This window comes from Hyperoodon ampullatus, assembly GCF_949752795.1.
Source record: "Hyperoodon ampullatus genome assembly, chromosome: 2".
In the NCBI taxonomy this organism is placed as follows: domain Eukaryota; kingdom Metazoa; phylum Chordata; class Mammalia; order Artiodactyla; family Ziphiidae; genus Hyperoodon; species Hyperoodon ampullatus.
Genome location: NC_136915.1, coordinates 157,332,435 through 157,347,590, shown reverse-complemented (window position 1 = coordinate 157,347,590; position 15,156 = coordinate 157,332,435). Strand labels below are relative to the sequence as shown.

General features: G+C 39.7%; 1 protein-coding gene across 1 annotated transcript in view; it reads left to right on the top strand.

Moving 5' to 3' along the window:
- The window catches only part of LOC307067962 (uncharacterized protein C1orf21), a 231,262-nt gene that overhangs the window by 111,873 nt on the left and 104,233 nt on the right, over positions 1 to 15,156 (top strand). The window contains exon 3 of the mRNA XM_079725580.1: positions 6,236 to 6,330. Within this exon, the coding sequence (XP_079581706.1) occupies positions 6,236 to 6,330 (95 nt within the window). The remainder of the gene's footprint in view (positions 1 to 6,235; positions 6,331 to 15,156) is intronic.

Genomic DNA, 15,156 nt, shown 5'->3' with positions numbered 1-15,156 from the left:
ATAAATTGGTATAGTTTACAGAGAGCTCATATTGCAGTCAATAGGAAAAATGCTACAACTCCAATTAGAGAAAAGGGGCAAAGGATATGAAGAGATGTATCACAAAGGGCACAAATGAATGATCAGAACAGGGGGAAAGTATTCAGTATCACTGGTAAATTTTGAAACATCAAACTAAAATAAAAATTAGATACCATTTTCACCCTTCAATTCATTGCATATTTTTAAAAAGGATAATACCCCTTATTAGTGAGGGTGTGCTGAAATGAGTTTTACATGACTGAAGCAAGACTGTATCTTTTATCTATCTCTGATTTTCAAATATATCCAAGCATTAGGTTTCACTAGTGAATAAGGATACAGTAGACATATGAGACTTGCCCTCTTAGTGATATTAACAGTTTTCAATTATGAGATATCATAAAGGGGGATATGTACAAATATGTACAATCTTCCTAATTTCCCTAGTGGAAACCCAGTGGCCAGGGTTTAATCTTCCACAAATATGAAGTCTGAAAACATAATTTCCCTGCTTGTTATTCTTTAACAGTTTATACTTTTAGACCATGAGCACTTCATGTATTAGACAATCCTATTTTGAAATTAGTTTTCCTTTATTAGGTTGATTTGAGACACACTCTGAAAAAAACTGAGAGCATTTTCTATTAAATGCACCAAAGCCTTATTTTAGAAATATTCAAAACATTTAGAACGAGCAGTTCATAATTACCCTAGAAATTGCTTAATGATAACTATTACATTGGAAAGGGCGAAATCACTTTCTGCAAGTGAGGATATAGTAATTATCGTGAAGGGACTGCCTGACTCAGAGAATTGATACTGGTCTATGAGGTCCTTCAGCTGAGACTCTACTTTGTGCGTAAGGTTTTCCAGAGTTAGTCTGTCTTGGTGGACTGTGGCTGAGTGGAATAGGGTCAGCCTACTTGTGCAGTCAGTCTAGCCTGAGGAACGTGCTCCAGGTAGCAGAAGGGTTCTCAGAGCATAAGCCTCCCCGCAAGACAGTGGTTTTCCCCGGGCACTGTCTCCCGGCCTCTTCCATCTCCCCCCTCCACACCTCCTCCATTACTTATCACAGAGCCCAGCCCATGGTAGGTTCTCAGACTCTCCTGAACCTCAGCCATTCACTCTTGTGCCCTCAAGGAAGGCCGAGACTAGGAGCTGTGCCAATGGCAATAATTGAGTTAGGATATAAAGGAAGATAGAGGAACATTATTTTCTTGTAACCCTGGTTTCACTCAAATAATGATCACTTTTCTTTTTCCTGTCATAAAAGTTATTTATTGTTCTTTTAAAATTATGTTATATTTTAATTAAAGCACTATATGCATTTAGTTAAAAAATGCTAAAGGCTTATCCTGGACGATAATATTCCCTTCTCACTTTATTTGTTAACATAGTTAAGTCAGAATTTTCAGTTAAATTAATTTTTGATGTTTACATTATGCTTTTTGTTTTTATACCTTGATGGATTTTGTGCATTAGAAATAGTGTTCCCTGCAGAACCAGCACAGTTTTTCTAAAACAGCAGCCAACATTTATTGAGCATTTATTATGGGCTAGGCACTGTTTTAAGTGTATTCATATATTAATTCATGTGACTCTATGTGTGAGATTAGGTACTATAAATATTCCCATTTTACAAATGAAGAAACCAAGGCACAGAAAGCATGAGTAAGTTGCCCAAGGCCATATGCCTAGTCATTCAAGCTCTAGAGGCTAAGCTCTTAGCCACTGTGAATACTCACCTCTTGAAAAAAATCTCACCAAGTAAAGAAATAAAGATCCTAGGCAAGAATTTGAAGTCGTACCAGGATTTGGGGACTTGAATTTAGTTAGCTTGGGGGACAGGATGTTCAGTGGGAGAAACCCAAGGGAAGTGAGTTTACACTAAAATGCAGAATAGTTCAGTCTTTTAATTGGTTTGTTTATTTTTATAAATACTTCTTTTACCTCTTGTTCCAAGCCCTCATATTTTCTTGAGCATATAATAATAATTAGTCTACCAGAGAATCTTCATGCAAAATTTAGATGATGAAGCAATCTGGAGCATTCAGTGAAGATGCCCAGATGTTGCATTGTTTTTTTGTTTTTTTTTTTTTGTGGTACACGGGCCTCTCACTGTTGTGGCCTCTCCCGTTGCGGAGCACAGGCTCCGGACCCGCAGGCTCAGAGGCCATGGCTCATGGGCCCAGCCACTCCACGGCATGTGGGATCTTCCTGGACCGGGGCACGAACCCGTGTCCCCTGCATCGGCAGGTGGACTCCCAACCACTGCGCCACCAGGGAAGCCCTGTTGCATTGTTTTGATATGAGGACATTAGCACAGAGTTTTTGAAATCGGAACAGTCCTGGGAAAGATTCATTCTGGTACATATGTCATTGATCAGAAGAAGACTTAAGTGTGAACGTATCGATAGATACGAATTTCACCATTCTAGGAAACAACTGTAAGATCCCTTCCTACCTCAAAGAGTAGCATTTCTGGAACTCTTGCCTGTCTTCCTCCTTCCCCATCTAATATGTACTTTTATGAGAATTGTTAACTTTTTAATAGTTATGGCATTATGAACTCACTCCAGCACTCATCTCCTTCTAATTCACTCATTCTGAAGTCAGTTCCGTTGATTATAAATGTAACCTTGAGGCAGATCTTGCATCTGCAAAGCTTGGGAGGACAGGATAGGGGCCAGTGAGTTGCTGACAATGGAAGAATTGACAGGATCCTGAAAATGGGGTTGATTCCATAACATCTGAAGCAAGTCCAACCAACTGATCACCTTCTAGTCCTAAAAACCTAATTTTATATACATATATATGAGGCACTTTACGTCAAATGTGAGGCGCAGAGATTTGGTGGGAAACAGTGTGTCTTTAGCATGATAGAGCTGCCACAGAAACAGTGTAGCCCTCTCTGATGGAATCTGAGGAATAAAATGCTAAAAATATCACCACAGCAGTGCTTTTACCCCAGATCTATTTTGACTGGCACAGCCTGCAACTGTTTACCTAGAGAGAAAGGGGAGCAGGTTCGAAACGGGGTGTTAGCCTACAGCTCCTGACGTGCATTTTAAGAAGCCACCTGACAAGATCAACAGGAAGAAAAGAAAAATTGTGAACAGGTGTGAGGGAGCCAGAGGAAAACAGTCTGCTTGTGGCTCCTCTTAATTAAGTTGGCAGGTTGTTCTGTTGCTGGGCGGGGCTCTCTGGCTTGTAACAGTGGCTCTGCTACTTGCAGTTGCCTCCAGTGTGTGATCTGATGAAGGGGCTAAAGTCCCACACGGATTCCCCTGAGCCCTCACCAAAAGGAAAAATGGATTTCCGGAGTGGTTGTGTCACTGCCATAACCCGAAATGCTCCATTGGTCCACACAGAGTGCCGTTCCTGACGGCTGCATCACCATGGAAATGTGTGACACGTTGGTTGACGAGTTGTCTGTTTCCAGATGGGCATCTTCATCCCCAGCACCAGCCTTTGAGAGGCTTGACAGACCGTTTTTAAGTATATGCTTTATACAAATTGTGGTTTATCTAAGGGTCTTGCTGGCTTTTTTGTTTCATACCACGATGGATTCTGTGCAGTGTGTTATGTAAGTAATAATGATAGGTCTGGCTTTGCAGTCGTGGCTGTTTGTTTTTCTTTTTTATCCAGTCATAGCGTGTTCCACAAAGACAGCATTGGCTAGCCAGGCGTGTTTGTTAATGACACGCTAAAACCTATCCTCTTTCTAAATTGGTGATATTATAAAAAGTCTGTATGTGGGATAACACTGCTTTGAAAGACGTAGCCAGCAGCTTTTCTTCATTGAAGAAAAATATTAGAAAAATATTAATAGTTTGTCTGCTATTGATACTTTGAATTCAGCTGCGTTTCCTGGAGGGATAAAAAGAGAATGAAGATTGAATATCACTCAGCTGTTTAGAGAGCGTCTACTGTGGGCTGTGGCTTAGGGGTGGGAGAGGACAGCAGGCAAGGCAAGGGCGGGTCCCCTCTAGAAGAAACCTTTTGCTGTGCCGCAGGCAAAGGGGCATCTTTTGGAAGGCTCTTTCAGAAGGTTCTGCTTAGGTCCTAAAATGTTGTGCTTTCCCCATGTCATCATGTGAGGTTTGTGTCCTCTAGACAAAATCCTAGAGTCCACTGGAATTGTGTTTAAAACAAATATGTATGTATGTGTGTAATTTATATTTAAATAATTAGAGACTCACTGTAAGATCACAATTAAGATCACAATTAAGATCACAATTTAGTTCAGTTAAATGTTAGTAATTATCCCAGTGAACCATCATTTATAAATATTAATGTTCCAAACTGAAGTTAGGGAGACCCATCTTTAGCTATTATTTTTTTCCTTTATTTTTGTCTCTGTTTAATTGCATGGGACGCATAATTAGACAGGGTCTTTTCTTTTTCGATTAACAAGTGCTTTTCCAACTTCTGAGTAAATAATCCTTAATTAAATGTGCCAAATTTATTAATTTACTCTTATTTTTTTCTCTCCTGAATACCAGATTGGAATGTGAAATTCTGTATTTTGTAATTGTGGATCAGAACCCATTGAGTAACTTGTTAATACATTTAGGATGTGGTATTCCTAAAGGACTCATTACTGTAACCTCATACCAGTCTTTCTAATTTCTTTAGAAAGAAGCAGAGTCAATAACTACCTTGAATTGTCAGATGGAAAAAACAATTGGCTCAGCTGTGACCATGGAGTCTTTATTCAGATATATGCAAATGTATTACTTTCATAAGGATGATAATTTTGAGAAACACTGGAACAGCATAATTACTTGAAGAAATATTACTGTAACAAACATCTTTGGGGGTAGCATGTTAAGGGATAGTATGAGGAAGCCTGAAACTATATAGGAAATGGTATTATAAATAGTAAGGCAAGAAATTATATAAGCATATAGTCATTGTAGCAAATTAACCACAGGCAATAAGAAAATATATTGCGACTTCCTAGTGATAGACATCTGTCTATTAGGTAGCCTTTTATAGACATTATTCCATGTCATATGCTAGGCAATCATCAGTTTGTTGGTTGATGAAATTTTCTAATTCCATAATGTCTGTGATTTTTCCTACACACTGGACTAAAGATGACTCAAAGTCACACCTGTTTTGACCTTAGTGTGCCCAAGTCATTTCCTATTGACAGAAATCTGGTGAAAATGTCATCATAGTCATCACCAAACCTCTACCCTGGAGAGGAACTTTAATTGCAAGTTTTCCCAAGTTTGTTCTATGACGTGTTTTGATATTGGAGTTTGTTGTACTCTCTCTCTGGCTGTTGCAAAGTCCAGGTCCCGTCCATGGCCCACTATACTCTCCGCCTTGAGTGATAGATATACCTACCAGTTAGAGCCGTGTGATGTTATGGCTGTTCATGTGTGTGACTTTACAGAGAGATTAAAGTCTGTATGTATCATATGAAATTGTTGCAGACTGTTCCACATTTATTTATTATTATTATTATTATTTTTTTTGCGGTACGCGGGCCTCTCACTGTTGTGGCCTCCCCCGTTGCGGGGCACAGGCTCCGGACGCGCAGGCTCAGCGGCCATGGCTCACGGGCCCAGCCGCTCCGCGGCATGTGGGATCATCCCGGACCGGGGCACGAACCCGTGTCCCCTGCATCAGCAGGCGGACTCTCAACCACTGCGCCACCAGGGAAGCCGTGTTCCACATTTAATATGGGGATCACCAACAGGAAAATTTCAGTTTCCAATTGTGTATATCTATTTGTTGATCAGTTAAGCTCTTTAGTCTTACTTTGTGTTTCCAAAAGAAAGAAATTCAGGTGTGAACGTACTGCATAACGTTGCTGCCACAGGCATTTTGAACTAATATTCTCAAGGAGAAAAATCTCCTTAAACCATTATGTGATATGCCCTAATGCGTGTAAATTCCGAATAGGCTTTAGATATGGAATAACCTCTGTTTCTGCTGCCACCATCTGCTCTCTGTGAAAGGACCAGGCAGTGCCACTTTCATTAGCTGCCTTCGTGGTGCTGAGCTTTGCCAAGTAGACAGAGGAGAGTGCCTCATAAAAAGAGGCTGGTTAAGCTTCTTCCAGATTGTTTCAAATGAACCACATAGAAAGGCTGCAGGGAAAGGGCTCTAACAAATTATGCTGTTGGGCTTTTCTTACTGACACTTTTCTCCCATTGTGAAAAAAGTTATAAAATGTCTTTTCTTTTTTGGCACTCAGATGAGTATAGGATCAAACCAGTGGAAGAGGTCAAATACATGAAAAATGGGGCAGAAGAGGAGCAAAAAATAGCAGCCAGGAACCAAGAAAACTTGGTAAGCATTGAATTTCTCGTATAACAATGAATTTTGGTGACAGCATTATAATAAAATCTTCACTGCATGTTTAAACTGCAGCTTACACACTGGCATGAGATTTCTTGAAAATGCCATTGCTATTTATAGCTTGCCTGGAAGCTGTACCAGTACTCCTGTATCCTGTTTGTTTTTGAACAAGCCCTTCTTTAATCTTCATAGAGAATGTTTCAGGGGAAATGTAGCAAAATTATTAGTATTTCAAAATGGTTAAATTTAAAGGAAAAAGCATAAAGTAGGAATGAGTTTTATGGGGGGGGGCATTACCTTTTTTCTTTTTCTCTGCATCCTTTAACTCGTGTCCAGATCACAGTGAATGGCTAAGTTTCATTATTCTCGATATGTAGTGTTGTTAAGGAAGTTGCCTTTCAAAGGAAAATAAGGTACTTGGAAGGTAGGTCTTTATCAAATTTGTACTTCACATTCACACTGTTAAGGTATTGTGGGTTTTGAGTTAACGTGAGAATTCTTATGATCTGAAACAGATTGTTAGGAACCTCTTTCTCTAATACAAATCAATATACATGTTCCACCTTAATATTCCATCTCTTAAACAAACAGTAAATTATCATATTAGCTGATTTCTTAAGAGATTACAGATTTTAAGAATATGCATTTATTCAGTTATGTTGGAGTAGAATTGTTTTTCTCTTTTATTTTGGGGTTAATTGCTTGCTATTTTTTTCATGTTTGAGTGAATGTATTTTTAAGAAGTTTGCAATGTCATAAAATATTTTCACTTGACTTGAACTCCTTTTTCCGTTATGTGCTTTGTTTTTGTTTTTCTGATTTCTGCTACAGCAGAAGGAGTCGGCAGAATATTCACCAGTGCTCATGAGTATTTAAGGCTGTCCTTTTTCCATGATACACTAATGAACATAACAGGCTCTCTCTTTTTCCTCTATTCTTTTCTGAACATATGATCTACAACTTGAAAAACTCAAGTATCAACAACTGAGTATTTTAGATCATTTTAAAGGAGTGAAAAACACTGTGATAAATTTTGCTTTATAAATGGGATTTGGATTTTAAGGTATCCCTTAAGTCACAGAGGTTCATCACACCTGTGGTATATTTTAACATCAATACTTAAATCCAGAAAAGGTAGCTATGACTAAATAATGAAGTTAATATTATCAGACTTTTTACATGAATTTTTTTTTTTTGCTTTGAATAGATAAATAGAAGATCTGAGTAGTTGAAACATCAGTAGTCAGTTTTCTACTGTATTTTATTGAACAACGTTTGTCGTTGCTTGATATAATTTCATCTTAAGTTATGAATCCCATCTTTAGTAATAGTATTTCCATTGGAGGCTAAAGAGACATTGGTGACCAGTCCGCTGGTGGCTCTTTCTTAGATGTAACTACTAGCGTCCATCTCTACTTCACATGCTTGTATCTCTGAAATCCTAAGGAAAGCAATGACTTTTATCTTACAGCTTGTAAGTTTTTCCTCAGTGTTGCTCTCATCATATTTAGGGCCAGTACAACTTTTTTCCTTCTCTCTCAGTTTCATAGTCTATCAGCTCCTTGGTGCTAGTGTATTCTTTTTCAGCACTGTGGTCAGAATTGGTGCTAGTGCTTTTCCATGCAGACTGAATGGAGATTCAAAAAGAGAGAAATTCTGGCCTATTTACTCATGGATTATCTATGTCAACCCCACACCACTTTACTCTGCCAGCGAATCAGAGTCCAGGCCACCAAGAGGAGTTTTCAAGTATATGAAGACTTACAAGGAGAATGGGGACTAAATGGTTATTTTTGGTTCTGAGATTTCTAGACTGCGTTCCAAAATTAAATGATTTTCGGTTATTTGGAAGTATGTTACCTTTGTCACCTCCCTTTGGGGGGATGCATAATCAAGTACTGACCATGCATGCCGTTTGAGAAAACAGCCTCCTAAATTTGAAGCTTACATTGGAAGGTGGATGAGATAGACTTAACAATTCTTTATTTTTACGTCCATTAAAATAATCTGAGAGTCAAGTTGTTCTTACGTGTCAAAGAATGATTTTAAGATGTAGCTTGAAGGACTTTTTAAAAGATTTTTTTTTTACCCAAACTGTTGAAATTAAAAGGGTTGGCAAACATAACCAAGGCATATGGCATCATGGTGACAACCATGGGTTTTTGGAGGCAGAAACTGCCTGGATTCTGATCTCAGCTCTGCCACTTACTCATTGCAGGATCAAGTTACTTCACTTCTCTAAACCTCCTGCCCATCCATTGGGGAAAAAGACAGTGCTTCATGGTGCTCTTGGGAGGATTACACGAGGTGATTGTTGTAAAACTTTGAGTGCAGTGCCTGGTACGTGATAAGCACTTAATAAGAGTTAGGCATTATCACATAAAACGAAAGGAAAGAATAATGAATGTTAGAGTCAGTGTTCCTTCTCTTTTTCTTTTACGTTAATTGGTGAGAGAGATTTAAGTGAATGTTTTAGGTTAATGCCAGTGTTATATCTGTTTTGAAAAATCTTGCTCTGGAACCATGAAATTCCTTAAACAAGTATGTTTTGAGTACCTGTTATGCATAAGGCCCTTACTTGTGTTGAGAGACACAGTGTACTTAAAGTCACTGTCCTCAAGGAGCTTACAGTAGAGTTGAGGGAACTGTTCAGGTCAACCAGTAGCTTACTGGGTGCCTCTGTGTACAAGGCTCTGTCCCAAACTCTGCAGATAAACACAAAAATAAGGAAACCACTGACTCTTACCACAAGGCGCTTGTATTGCAGTAAACAGGGTAAGTACCAAATGACTATAAATAAAGCAGGGTTAGATAAATAAAACAAGATCGATTCCAAGAAGACAACACAAAGAGCTGCCGATATCAAAGAAGGCAGATATCTTGTCTGTTGTGGATCAGGACCTACTTGATGAAAGAGCTGGTGTTTACAATGGGCCTCAAAGGATAGAATGAGGGAGAGTGCCCCAGGCTGAAGTAACAGAGGTGGAAAACACAAAACGTATTTAATAAAAAGCACATGGTCCTGTTTGATTGGGGAGCGGGAGGGGTCAGGAGAAGGCATCGGTAGGAGAGCAGCGGGAAATTAGAGGCAAAACGTAGATGGGGTCATACACAGAGCTTTGATGTCCAGCTGAGAGGTCCAAAATCAATTCAGTGGATTAATGGGAGCCTTTGAAGTTTTTAAGCTAGGGATTGTCAGAATGAGATTATGATTCAGGAAAGTTTATGTGGAATCAGCAGGTGTAATATGGAGTAGTATGGGGAGCCTGGGTGGGAGATCATTCATAATAGTTTTTGCAAGAGATAGTGAACCTGAACCAAGGTAGTGGCAGGGAGAATAGAAAAGGTTTAGGCAAGGTTGCAATAGAAGCAACAAGATTTGACAGCTTCTTATAGGTATTAAAGGAAGACAGAGGACTCAGGAGATAATGGTAATAACAAGACTGTGACACCTGGAAAGATGACCGGTAGTGGTGAGAATAAATAGTGACCTCAATGAAAAGATAAAATCACTAAGAAGGCCGTGTTTGATGAAAATACAAAGTGTTCATTCATTCATTCATTATTCATTACTCACTCTTGCCCACCCTTAAAAGATCAAATGTGGTCCACCAGAGAGGAAGTGAAGCATCCATCACATGACAATGTAGTAACTGCAGTAACAGGACACCTGTACTGTCAGGGCCTTAGGCTCTGTGCTTTGGGGGATGCAGAGGAGCATAATGTAAATCTCATCACCCTAGTGGGCTCACTTTCTGGTAGCAGATAGAAGGCATGTGACCTAAATGACCACAACTCAAGGTACATTGCAAATGTAGAGGCTGGTTTTGAGCAAGCAAAGCTTTAGGAACTTGCAGACTATCCATACGAAGGAGTCTAGCAAAGTCCACATCTATGAGTGTGTGGCGCTTGTTACCTGGGACATGCTAGGTGTTCGGTATATTTTTGTTTGCTTGAATGTGGATGGAGGAATGTATGAATAAGAGAAGTTGGACCTCGAGGTCCAACTATTACTTTGTACCTAGTAGTTGCTCAATAGTATTTAGATGTCCAGTCACTTGGGACATCTAAATACTATTGACCACGGTTTCTGTGGGTGGAAGAGACTGTGCTGGTTTTCTGTGGCTGATGATGAGTCATTTATATGTCAACCATTTATGTACTCAGTACAAACATGTGCATTCATCCAGTTTTTACCACTGTTGGACATCCGTGTATTTCACTTTACTTCTCTCAGACTTTAATTCCTTCTTCAGGAAGGTAGTATAAAGTAGTAGCATTGGCTTTGGAGATTATATATAAATATATATCAATATGGATCCCAGGTTATTTCTAGCTTTATAATTTTGGTCAAATATCTAAAACTTCTGAACTTCAAGTTCCTCATCTGGAATCTGGGAATTATAAAGTTATTGAAGTATTAGAAGAAAACATAGGAGACTATGTTTAGAATCTTAGCAAAGCAGGGGAGGCTTTCTTAGGACATAGAAAGCAAAAACTATGAAGAAAGAAAAATAGTGGGACTTCCCTGGTGCTGCAGTGGTTAAGAATCCACCTGCCAATGCAGGGGACACGGGTTCGAGCCCTGGTCCAGGAAGATCCCACATGCTGCAGAGCAGCTAAGCCCATGGGCCAGAACTTCTGAGCCTGCGCTCTAGAGCCCACGAGCCACAACTCCTGAGCCCATGTGCCACTACTACTGAAGCCCACACCCTAGAGCCCGTGCTCTGCAACAAGAGAAGCCACCACAATGAGAAGCCCACGCACTGCAACAAAAAGTAGTCTCCACTCACCGCAACTAGAGAAAGCCCGCACTCAGCAACGAAGACCCAATGCAGCCAAAAATAAATAAATAAATATATTTTAAAAAGAAAGAAAAATAGTTTATTTCATTAGGTCAAAATTAAGTACTTCTGCAAGACAGAATAACTACAGAAAAGTAGTTAATAGATAGGCAACATCCTGGGAGAAAATATTTATGACATAAAAGACAAAGGATTAGTACTGGGATTTCTAAAGAACACTTGTAAATAATTAAGAAAAGGCTAATCCACTAGAAAAATAGGTAAATGACATGAACAGATGGTTCACAGTAGAGGATATTGGGTAATAAGCATATGAAAAGATGTTCCACATCACTAGAACAGTGGCTACTCTCTTACCCAACCTGCTGCGTTAGAAGACTCTCACACACCCCTCTGAAAGATGCTGACTTCAGTCCAGGGTGGGCTCACAGAATGGCTGGTGGGCTACTCTCTAGAATACCTCTGTGCTTTTGCTCTCTCAGTTAAATGTGTGTTTTCCAAGCACCAGTTTCCAAACCTGCTTATACTGGTTGAATGTCATTGTAATTATGTAATTTAGTTAGGTAATATGTAAACCAATGAAACACAAGTGTGGAAAGAGAGCTGTTTTGTGAAAATTAAATTAAATGCTTTGGAAAATCTTGATGAAGGCAATTACTAAAAACTTACGGTTAAATTAAATTAAATTCTGCACTCAGATTATTTCACAAGTCTTTTACGTTCTCACTTCCCTTAAGAAACCAAACCAGGGAATCTTAGATGTACATTATAAGGATGTGGTTAATGCAGAAAGTATATGTAGAGCCCCAGTCAGTGATCCCTCACTTGTGAAGCCTTGTTCCTGTGTCAGAAAATGGGAGGGGGAATGCACACCCATGTATTTTAAAATAAATAATATGCTTAATGTATATATACATTTTTTATGTTGCCCTACTTTAACTCACTTTATCATTTAATTACCAGTCAGATGGTGTTGCCTAACACAACCTTTATTGTAATCAGGGAAATGCGTATTAAAACATGATTCCTTAGCTTGGCAAAAATTTGAAGATTGATAATATCAGATTTTGGCATGGTAATAGGAAAATATGTATTTACATACTAGTGGTACATATCTTGGAGGACAATTTAGCAGTATCTATTAAAATTTAAACATGCGCTCAGCATCACCCAGCACTTCCATATCTTGATATCCACCCAAGCAGCTGCCCTTGTGAATGAGAAAGCTTGCACAAGACTTTCACTACAGCGTCATTTCTATAAGTGAAAAATCAAGAATAACCTTCATGCTTGTCACTAGCAGAATGCTACAGCTGTAGTACACTAGACAGCAATTAAAAAGAATGAGTTAGGGCTTTCCTGGTGGCGCAGTGGTTGAGAGTCCGCCTGCCGATGCAGAGGACACAGGTTCGTGCCCCGGACTGGGAAGATCCCACATGCCGCGGAGCGGCTGGGCCCGTGAGCCGTGGCCGCTGAGCCTGCGCATCCGGAGCCTGTGCTCCGCAACGGGAGAGGCCACAACAGTGAGAGGCCCGCGTACCACAAACAAATAAATAAGTAAATAAATAGAATGAGTTAGGATTTATGAACTGTCAGGGAGAAACGCAAATTGTAGATTGGATATGTATAGTACGATACCATTTAAGGTTTTTTAATGAAACAAAACAGCAACACCCTGCATGTGCTATGAGTACTCATAAATGTACAGGGATCCATAGAAAAACCTGGATGGATGTGTCCCTAACTACTAAGAGTGGGCACCTGAGTTAATGGGAGACATAAGTGTGCTATGGCTCAGTTTCCTCCTCTGCAAAATGGGGATAATAATTGAACTCACTTTAGCAGGAATTTGTGAAAATTAAAAAGATATTCCTGTAAACTCTTAGCAGGGTTTCTGGCATAGAAAATGCAGATGTTGGCTATTGTCAACAGTGGAGTTGGATTGGGTGTGGTGGTTAGGGGATTTTTATCCTTATCAAAATATTTTAAAAATTTAATATTTTTAATTTTTTAAGGAAAATATGAGTATATTATTTGTGTGATTTAAAAATTATTTTTAAAGGGGATAATAATAACAAAACTCCAGTAACTACTTGCATACCTGGGGATCTGTAATGTAAGTAGGATTGTCATTTTCTCATTATCCTAAATACCCTCAGTTTTTCACCATTATCTGATATCTGATTAACAGCAGGCAAGCTCAAGGAGCTCACGGAAGCTCTAGGATCATCCAGCTTCATTTTATGTAGGTTAATAGTTTTGCATATAAATAATTTAAGGGTAAATTACTCCAGTCTTGGCACTATTCAGTCCCCTTCCCTCTCCAAAGACAAATAAAAGACATAGTTTTGAAGTGCTCCCTCTCACTACACGCTAAGACATTGTCATTTCTTCCTTGATTAACATTTGTCATTCTTAAGCTGTCCTCCCTTAGGAGTTAATGAATCATTTGATGCTGGTTTTTTGTTTTGGGGGGTTTTAGGGTTTGAGTTTGGGGTTTTGTATGTATGTCCTAGATTTACACGTATTATAATAGTTTCTGACTCACTATTTCCAGATATCTTTGTATAAATGAGAAGGCACTTTTCTATCAAATGAGACATATCATGGTTCGGTGAGCTTTTGATTTTAGTATTATCCAGAGAGTTGAAGACTGAGTTGAAACATGCTTGTCTAACTCACCAATTCCTGAGTACAATCAAGTGACAAGATAAGAAATAGAGCATTCTAATGGGCTTTAGTGGAGAAGGAGAATGAATCAAGCTCTAGGTACGCCCGCTTCCCGCCTGTTGAGTTTGTGAGAGCTCCTATACCTATCTCCGGTACATTACACTTCCAGTAAATGTCAGGACATCCAGTTGCAGAAATGAAGACTTAGAGATTAGGAGACATCTTTGATAAGAGGAAAATTTCCAGCAACCTGTCAGAGCTCTCTTTGGAGCAGTGGCATTCAGCTGGTGAAAACTGGGAAGTGGCTCTGACCCACGGAATGTGCTATGGTTGAAGCAGTCCCCTGGAGGGGGCTAATGTTCTCCAAAGCATTGGATTGATTGACAGCCTGAAACAAACCAGAGAACAGTCTGCAATTTCACTCAGTACCTGTAGGTCAGTAGGAAAGCTAAGTGCTCAAGACTACAGTCACCATATCACTCTTTCTAGAGTATGCCGGTGAGGAACAAGTCATGTGAATGAACATTGTAAACTTTGACTCAATAATGTTTATTATGCTAAGATATATAATTCCCATCTAGGTGTTCTCTAATGAGGAACCCTCTTAAGAGTCAATTTAAACTCTTCTTTTTAACAGATACGACCATGTTTACTTATCCTGTGACTCTGCAGAGCAGCTAATAGAATAGCAAACTGACTTTTCGGTTTAAAGGTTGTTCTTGGTGATCTTAGGAGTGACTGTTTATCTTTGAGTGCTTGTCTCACATGGAAGGTCAAGTAATTATTTTTGGAAACCAGATAATGCAAAAGACCATGACTTTGAATTGTCCCAGTTTCCCAAGTCATTTATACATTCCTAGCACTTTTTTTTTAAAGCTTCTTTTTTAAAAAATTTATTTATTTAATTTGTTTATTTTTGGCTGCACTGTGTCTTCGTGGCTGTGCGTGGGCTACCTGCAGTTGCGGCGAGCAGGGCTACTCTTGGCTGCAGTGCGTGGGCTTCTCACTGTGGTGGCTTCTCCTGTTGCGGAGCACAGGCTTTAGGCGTGCGGGCTTCAGTAGTTGTGGCACGCGGGCTCAGTAGTTGTGGCTCGCGGGCTCTAGAGCACAGGCTCAGTAGTTGTGGCACACGGGCTTAGTTGCTCCGCGGCATGTGAGATCCTCCCGGACCAGGGCTCGAACCCGCGTCCCCTGCATTGGCAGGCAGACTCTCAACCACTGCGCCACCAGGGTAGCCCCCTAGCACTCTTGAGAATAAGGTAAAATAAACTGACAAGGGTAAAGCTGATATTACAGACAAAGGAAGGGTCAAGCTCTATAAAGCACCTCCTTTCCCCTCCCC